At 37.1% G+C, this 9,092-nt stretch overlaps 1 protein-coding gene across 1 annotated transcript; it reads right to left on the reverse strand.

The window, feature by feature from the left end:
- Positions 1-5,653: 5,653 nt before the first annotated feature.
- Positions 5,654-9,092, reverse strand: LOC105111901 (probable serine/threonine-protein kinase WNK9). Its single transcript, XM_011007384.1, has 7 exons — positions 8,617-9,092; positions 8,494-8,531; positions 8,077-8,304; positions 7,727-7,947; positions 7,382-7,539; positions 6,876-7,311; positions 5,654-6,785 (listed from the first exon to the last, which is right to left on the reverse strand). The coding sequence occupies exons 1-7, from the start codon at positions 8,692-8,694 to the stop codon at positions 5,752-5,754; spliced, it is 2,193 nt and encodes a 730-aa protein (XP_011005686.1). The 5' UTR covers positions 8,695-9,092; the 3' UTR covers positions 5,654-5,751.

Here is a 9,092-nt window from a genome sequence, read left to right on the forward strand (position 1 = left end):
CAAGTGTTGGTTTGCAAAGCTGAAAGAAAACCTCTAGGTTTGCCACAGAATGTTGGGGATAGAGCTTTCCGTACCTTTGCTGGGACAGTGGCAATTACACATGAGATTATAGTTGACTCTGAAATTCTTTTGTTTTTCTGAGACCTGAAGAGCTACACCTTCGAACCTTTTTAGAGCTCTTGTTGCCTGGTCTGTGACTTTTTTATGATGTATCTGGTTCTTTCTTCATTTTTTCATTTTCTCAAAGAGTTGCGTGCTTAAAAGAAAATAATCAAAATTGTGGTTTAATCTCTTTTCTTGATTCTAGAACACACGGGATTGGTTTCGTGGTCGGCGTTATGGCCACGCCTTGAGGCATAAGAAGAACACATGCAGTCAAGACTAGAAGATCTTGCTTTATTATTTTCTGAATATGTTTCATTTCCCTTTGAACAATCCATCTCAATAACCTGATGCCCTGGGCATTCATTTCATGAGAAACTGCCAGCATTCTTTTACATCGAGAAAATAATTCCATCACTGTCTCGTGTTGTTTTTTCTTAAATGTGACACGTTTCACAAATCTGCCAAAGTTTAACCTATAAAAACCATGATAATAATTTCGTGAATATCAATGAAACTCTGTTGTTACCCTTGAGAACATGCTCTATCATCTCATCATGTAAATCTGTTAACATTTACGTTAGTTTTACATGGATTTGTTTCGGTTACAGAGACCTCAGTAGCTTTGCTTTGGCACCCTGATTATCTGCATCTCTGGTTATTCATCTGCAAGTATACAGCCATTTCCCAGAACCTTATCTGGTTTTTCATATATCTATGCATGTTCTTTTGGATTTAGCATGTTTTTTGTGTAATTTTTGTTTAGGCTGTCTTCTTCCCACTTCTACATTTCAAACTTGATTGATATGTATATATCAGGACTGATGGATAGGTGCACATGCCCTCTGCTTTCTTATCAGGTGGATGTGAAGCGAAGCATTGAGGATGGTGAAAAACGTTTCGACCAGCTTTCCATGGGTAATTTGATGAACAGACACTTGTCAATATGAACAACATAAACAAGCAAGAGATCCAATGGATTTGGCAATGGGTATATAGTGGTATGATCACTTCTCCAAAGTTTCAATATTTTAGATCTCATATTTAAGTTCTGGATTGGAAGACTTTTTGCACTGTGGTATTGTAAATTTTGCATGCCATTCTTACACTTCAGGCAGTGCAGTTTAAATATATTGTCATGCAGGCAGTTGAGGTGTTGTGGACACCTCAGAATGAAAATGACATGCTGTCAGAGAGCGAACTGCCTGAAGATTACCCATTTTTGAGGCCTCTGTATGAGTTTATATCAGAGACTTGTGTTTTGCGTTGGAGATGTGGAATTACTTTGCAAATTAGGTGTAAATTTATATAGAACAAGCCCACGGTATACAGAGTGTACTTGCCTGGTATTGAGCAGATTGTGTTTCTACTGAAACAGATCAGAATTCTTTCATCAGCAGTACAGCAAGTACGATACAGTCTAACAAATCCAAAAATCAAGAGTCTACGAGTCTATGGAGGTTCGGAATGCAGCTCTAATAGAAATATTGATGTCCCTTGTGATCCTTGACTGGACAATGTGAATAGCTGAAAAATGCTTCGCAAACTTTACGGTCAATCGAGGATGGCGGCAGTTAGCAATAATGCATCTCATTTATACTTAGCAATTGCCAGTTCTAAACAGTTACCTTTGTTAATTCTTGGCATTCCTCTATGGCATTTTTTAATTTATGTTCTGCTTTGCCAGGCTGCTATGTCAGTGCTTGTTTCTATTTTAATAGTCTCATGTAAACACTAAATCAAGGCATCTCCATTTCAGGAGTCCCCGAAGCTTCAAGTAATCTTTATAATATATTCTGCTGTGATTTCACTATATTAATCCCTCATTATAGTATCGAGCTGGCTTCATCTTTCTACATTACACCTAATCAAGTTGACTACGTATAAAATACGATAGAAGGCTGTGGATAGTTTGAATCGTTCCTGTTTGATGCTGATAGATTTATCCTTCCTGAACTCTTTAAGGGTTAGACGGATAGATTATGAGGCAATGGATAGGGATGGCCATTGCACGGCATGATCAAGGCCAGAGGTAGATAGCTCATTTGAGCTTCTTTCTTTTGTAGATCATGACTAAATTGATCTCCCTAGTAGGGTTCTTGATGGTGTACAGGGTTATTTCTGTATGTGGGTTTTATACATTGACCTTCCCTCCACAATACCTTGCATCGTTTTCCATCAGGGTGAAAGTTCAAGCAGATTTAAAGTTTTTGGTTAAGGAGGATACGTACAATGTGTTTCAATTAGTTTCCATTCATAGTATTTCTTTTTGGTGGTCCTACTCTAGGCCATAGCATTTTGGAGCCAAATTTTAATATCTTCTACTTCTCTAGCTAAAACCCTAATTTCCGTGGAGTATCAGAGTTCTTCACGAGGTTTCTACCTATTTGATAATGAGGAGTTGATCTAAACTTTACAAGTGTTGTCGTTATCACCAGACGTGGACTTTGGCCTAACATTCACCACTGTCATGCGTGATGGGAACTACCTGCAATAAAGGAGTTCAAATGGCTTGGTTTTTGCTTTATGATGTCATGGTAGGAACATGGACATTAGTGTTAAGGTTTCTAGTTGAATATCTCATCCCATTTTCCTTTTCTATTGGGAATTTCATTCACTGGGGTGTTTTTGGTCTGGATTTCTAGAATTGTCAACGAAAAGTGTTATGCTTTTTAACTGATCAATACCTTGAATTCAGTTGACCAAGGCAAGACTAGGTGGAGCTTAGAGCTTTTTCTTTATTCTAGGCAAGCTCCTTTGGTGCACGAGCCTTGCTAGAAATTCCACTCTTGTCGGATCAAGTTAAGTTTGTACTCTACTCGATCGTAAATCTAAATAAAATCAAACCTGCTTGATCAAGTTATCATACACTGACTGATTCGCAGCGTTTGTGGTCAAGAAAATGTCAGGATTTAAAGGCACCCCATCAATTCTCGTTGACTTCTGCCGTTAATCTGATGGATGAAATGTTCAATCATCAACTCCAAAGTCAAAACTTGTCACTCACGCATTTCAACTAGGTTGCAATGGAAACTGAGTTCTTAAACTCCTATGCTGCCACAGAACTGTAATATGTGGAATCCTCTGATTTTTTTTTGGTGGATATTTCATGTGGCAGGTAATTGGTTGTTAAACTGTGAGTCTAGCATGTAGATGCTTTTGTCTTTTGTGTCTTTGCCGCAGCATCCACATCTTTTGTAAGTGCGAGATCATGCCCACAGTACAGCAGAAATATCTCCCAGCTCCCACTCTATCACCAATCTTCATTGTCCAATCTACAACAAAGGGCGTGTGTGCCTACTTTCCAGAAAGACCAAGATATCACATATATATATATATATATATAGTAAGATATCATATATATATATATATAACTGTTCTGAGTGGAATATCTGCTTTTTCAAGCTTTCTTCCATTTTGCTGTTCTGAGTGGAGTATCTGCTTTTTCAAGCTTTCTTCCATTTTTGAATTTGACATGGGAGTGGTGATTGGCGATGAATCTGTCAAACCATCCCTCCTGATAAAGTTGCTTCCTGTTGAGGAATATGCTTATCCAGTAGGTGTATGAATCACCACTATCTTTCTTTAATAAAGGAAATAACTTTCTATAGGATTCGCATGTTTCCATTTGTCTTATACATCCTGCTGTGGGCAATGATTGTGATCACAAAATTATGACAAAAGAATACTTCAGAGTTTTTCAGTGCTCTCACAGCAAGAAAATATTTCTCAAATTAGCGTAGTTACCCTTAATCATCGTTATTAACATCCTTAATCACCGTTATCTTCGTCATTTTCACATCATTGATGTGAGATAATTAGCCACAGGGTGAAAAAGCTTCTCAATTATTGAATGTTTTTTTTTTTTCCAAGCTATTGAGCCACCACTCGATATTCATTCATTTGCTTTCTATCACACATATACATGCCATGATTCATTAATAGCCTTAATGGCAATGCCTATCCTTTGTGACTCACCTAATAAATCTCTACACTTTACAAAGACAACCACCCCTTTATTCATCGTGAAGCATGCGTAATTTGGCATGGCATGCTTGTTGTGAATATTTTGTGTTTAGCTAGCTTCATGTTGGTTTTATTTTATTATTCGTATTATTTTTATTTTTATTGTTATTATTATTATATTTGATTATTTTATTGGTTACTTACAATTCAAAGTAAGAATAAAGAAAAGAAGACGTAGCTTCACAATTCTAGTCAAATTTAATTAGGTATTGGTCAATTTTTTAATGAATTAAGAATTTTGTGAAGTTTTTTTTTTAATTTAATAAACAATATTTTGTTAAAAACAAAAGTAGAATAATGAAAAGAATGGAAAAGGTGTTAAGAAATCAAACCAAAATAAAATGAGTACCCACTTTGGTTATTAAGATTATTAATTATTTTTTATATTAGTACATTAGAATCATTTAAAACCATTTAAAAAATTAATTTTTTAAATAAAAAACAATTTGAAAAACTAGTTGTAGTTATTCTCTTTTAGGATATTTTCGAAACATTATTTTATTCAACAACTACTCTAGAATTCTCTTTATTTGGTTTCAGTATATATAATATATAATTCTCTTGTGTGTATTACTCTATTTTTCTCTGTAAGAAATACAGGCATGAATTCTTGCAGAGCGTGGAGCATAGCAGTCCTCAAAGGGTACAATATTCGTACATCCTGTTTTTTCTGAAAGGATGATTTGATTATTTATTTTATTTAGTACTAAAAGCCTGCCTCAAAGTCAGCATAGACTAAGGCCAGAGGTGATCATATATTATTAATTGAATGATATTGCTCATGTGGGAGACCCATGCTGTATCTTCATCAGCATGAATGAAATGAGCTATCTATATTCTATAATGCTTTAGTGGGCCATCTTCTCTTTGAAAAAACCTCTCTGTGATTGCATTAAACTGTGGGCTGGCCATCTAGGGCTCTTCGGAAAACCTCTAATATATATATATATATATACACACACACCCACACACATCAAAATTATTCTAAAGCACCAAGAAAATCAATGTGATATATTTTTATGCTAAATATATTTCTGAAACGTCCTCAAACACAGATTTAACTGCAATGCAATATAGTTTCGAGTCCTGTTCTTGATAAATTTAGTATGAATTGAAGATGCAAAAAGGACAACAATTCAATCATGTAGGATCTTACACAATCGGTTGGTCCTACAAACTTCAATGATCGTATTCCCTCCTCATGATAGCAAATAATGCCCACCCTTTTTGGTAGTTCAAGTGTAAATGCTCCGATGGATGTCATCGAGTCATCACTGCACTTCAACACCTTTTAAACCATACGTAATTACATTTTTCATCATGCAATCATGAACTCCATCACATTGTTTGGTAGCTGGCACTCTCCAGGCCAAATGGAATGTAAATGGTCTCTCGATAACTCATTACACTTTAATTAATTTTACAAGCCTCATGATTTTACATCTCAACTCTTTATATGATTTGTCTTGTCTTTGTTTTGTGTGATGAAGACAGTCTAGAGGCAGGCAGGCAAGCACTGTGTGGATGGGCATTAATATTGCTAGCCCAAAAAAGGGTGGATTTATTCACAATAGTGCTTCTATAATGTGTACAAGAATATAAAAGAATGGATGTCTCAAAATATTATACATCAACAGCATCAACAGGTAAGGATGTTGTCCTATGGAGCGAGTGCGGGAGCAATGGCCCGGTGCAGAGATTCTTGGCATTGACCGTATCTTTCGCTCTTGGGGATTGATTCATTACCTTGCGATTCCAGGGCCTTTGAGTATCCGAAAGGGCGCTGGCATGAGTATGCAAACTATGACTAATCTGCTTAGCAAGGCATTTCAAGAGATCTCCATTGGTGCCTTCTTGAAATGAATTCAGCATTGAAGTTGAAGAAAGCACATTACTTGTTTTCTCTTCCCCGTTCCTAGAAGTTGAAGGTTTCACCGCAAGTCCTAATCGTTCATCTCTAAGTTTCCTCAATTCCATTTGGTGTTTCGCTTTAAGCCATCTTAAGTCTTGCTGGATTTCATTCTCATTACTGTCCGCAAGATCATTGTACAATGAAGTCAGTCTGCTAAGAGAACCGGAACCTGTGAAGTGCCGAAATGACTTTCCTCCAGGAATTCCATCTTCCATCTTGGTATCTTTTGTATCCTTTTCTGGGATTGACTGATCAAAATTTTCATACTCTTCATCTGACTGACTTTTTCCCGAGCCTATTGGAGTAAGTTGCCGGCTTTCTTGCTGACACCAAATTTCCTGATAGTGCAAGGAGTCCGGGTGGTTGAGTATGTTTGGCGCCCCTTCTGTTATATGATGCTCAGATTCATCCACTTCAAAAATGATCTCTCCAAACCTTCCATGCATTGAAGCACATCCATGGCTACAACATCGATTATTTGACAAAAAATCCATGAATGAACCATTAGAGGTGCAGGTGGAAGCACAATTGTGACAGAGAGTTTGATTTGCAAAGCAGGGTGTCTCCTCTATGCCTGGCCCTGGCCTCCATTCAGGTACCAAGGAAGCAATCTCCCCATCAATCATATCTGCTATTTTAGTCACATCTTGATCGGTGATATCAAGCTCGGCAACCATTTCAGTTGCCACGCTCAATGCTGTATCATTTTCAATGTCAAAAGGGAAATATATGTTTCGTATACGACCTGCGAAGAGATATAATTGAAGTGATTGCTAATATGGACATTTACCCGTACAGAAAAGATAAACAAAAGCAAAAAAAACAATTCACTAACCTTCTTTATCTGCAATTCGGAGTCTTAAGAAGATGCCACCATCATCACCCCTCTTTCCCTTTATACTTATGTCAACATTTGCAGGATGTTCATCATGATACTCAAAAAGTTCAATTCCACTCAGTTCGACCTCGACTGAATGATATTCCCATTCATTCTGAGCCTCATAGTCATAACCATTTAAGTATCCACTACTGTAGGAAATATTATTGTCATGATGCTCAAGATAAGGTGGCCTAATTAGGGGTCCTAAGCCATCAACTTCAATCCTATGGTCCAACAGTCTCAAATCGGATTCACAACCATCAATTTGGAGAAAAGGGTCATTCAACAACTCCCTTGCAGATAGCCTAAGTGACACAGTGGCCAAACAATTCTCAACAAACTGTCGTGCTTCTGGATCCTTTACTTTGTACAAAGCATCTGGTTTTTTCCCCTGAAGTAATAAAGCATGTAAGTGAATACATCATGTTTTGAGGGGGGAGGAAGGCAGAAGAGGGTCTTACAGAGATAACTTTCTTGTAGATTTGAACAGGATGAGTGCATTCACTATAGGGATACTCAAAAGTGACCATCTCCAAGATGCACATACCAAACGAATAAATATCAACCAATTCGTTGTATGCCTCTTCATACACTTCTGGAGCCATAAACTCAGGTGTCCCTGAAGAAAGGAGAGCCCCACAGAAAAGAAGAATAAACCAAAGTGTAATTATTATCAATATAAGTCACGGAGATCCTAGTACCACCTGAGAACTAGACTCTTCTGTTATAAGTCTCAACTGATTATAATGCTCTGGTTATATTTGACCAAATAAAGAGAATTCATGAGATTTGTCAGTTAAACCTACCAACACAATGAGCAGCATGAGATTTTCGAAGAATTGCCGCAAGGCCAAGATCTCCAATCTTCACCTCTCCTTGGTTCCCATTCACAAAAATATTATCGCACTTTAGATCTCTGTGGATCACAGGAGGGTCATGGCTATGGAGATAAAGAAGCCCTCTCAAGATCTGCCTACACCAATGCTTCACAGCTCGAATGTTTACTCTCTTGTGCTTTAGTCTATACCTATTGAGACGAAAAAAGGTAAAGAGACCTACTTATACGATGATGAACAACACAAAAGACCCACAAGGCATAATCAACAGAAAAGCAAAGAATGGGTCGTGAAATCATTATGTTTTGACAAATTCTTACTGTCTCAAAGTCCCAGAAGTGAACATTTCCGTCACAAAGTTGATGTTCCTATTTGTAGTATCAACCCAAGAAGTGTAAAACTTCATTATGTTCTTATGCTTCAATGTCTTAAGGAGATGAATCTCACAGTAGAGTCTTTCAAGTTCTTCAGGACTTTGTAAGAAATCATATAGCTTGACCTGGTTCCAAGCAACTTCAATCCCGTCGTACTCATCAAATGCTCTATAACTGCCCCAATCAAGAAACTAACCGTTACCAAAAATTCGTAGAAAGAGCCGAAAAGACTCCAACTTTTGCAAAAATATTGCATGACCATCCATCAAATTCAAGCAAAAAAAACTAAGGAACCAAACATGTGGGGGGGGAACTAAATGGGATTCCGTTAAATTAATGAGAAACAAAAACTTAGATTCATACACCGTCTTTGAAGCTCCTCGGCCAAGGATTTCATTGTACTGCAAAAAAAAAAAAAAACCCAAAATCAAACTCAACATTCATTTCACAGAAGAAACACACACGCAGAGAGAGAGAGAGATGTACTCTGCCATATCTTCCAGTTGGATCAACCTCAACAAACTCAGAGTAATCAGGTTGTTCCAGATGTGAAAGACCATTCATTCTCCGAAACTTTCAAAAACTTATTTTACTCTCTTTCTTCCTTTGTTATGATATGTATTTCCCCGTACGGTACTTTCTTTCTGTCTTCTTGACTCAAGGAAGGACTCAAGAGGGGGGGAAATGAGAGAAAAAGACGATTTCTTTATTAAAAAACATGGTGTATATTGTTTCTATAACCCTTTTACAGATAGATGAGAAATGAGTAATCAATCAGAAACGAGTTACAAGAGGGTGTTTTTAAAAGACAGTTTCTTTTTCCTTTTTTTATTTTTTAACTATATTACAACATTTTTAGAGGAGAGGATACATACAGAATCCACCAACCACGCCATTAAAGAACATGCCAAATAGAGAGAGAGAGAGAGATGGGGTGGGTCTACCTCCTCTTCTTCTCTTGT

The sequence above is a fragment of the Populus euphratica genome, unplaced genomic scaffold (assembly GCF_000495115.2).
Source record: "Populus euphratica unplaced genomic scaffold, PopEup_1.0 scaffold588.1, whole genome shotgun sequence".
Lineage (NCBI taxonomy): Eukaryota > Viridiplantae > Streptophyta > Magnoliopsida > Malpighiales > Salicaceae > Populus > Populus euphratica.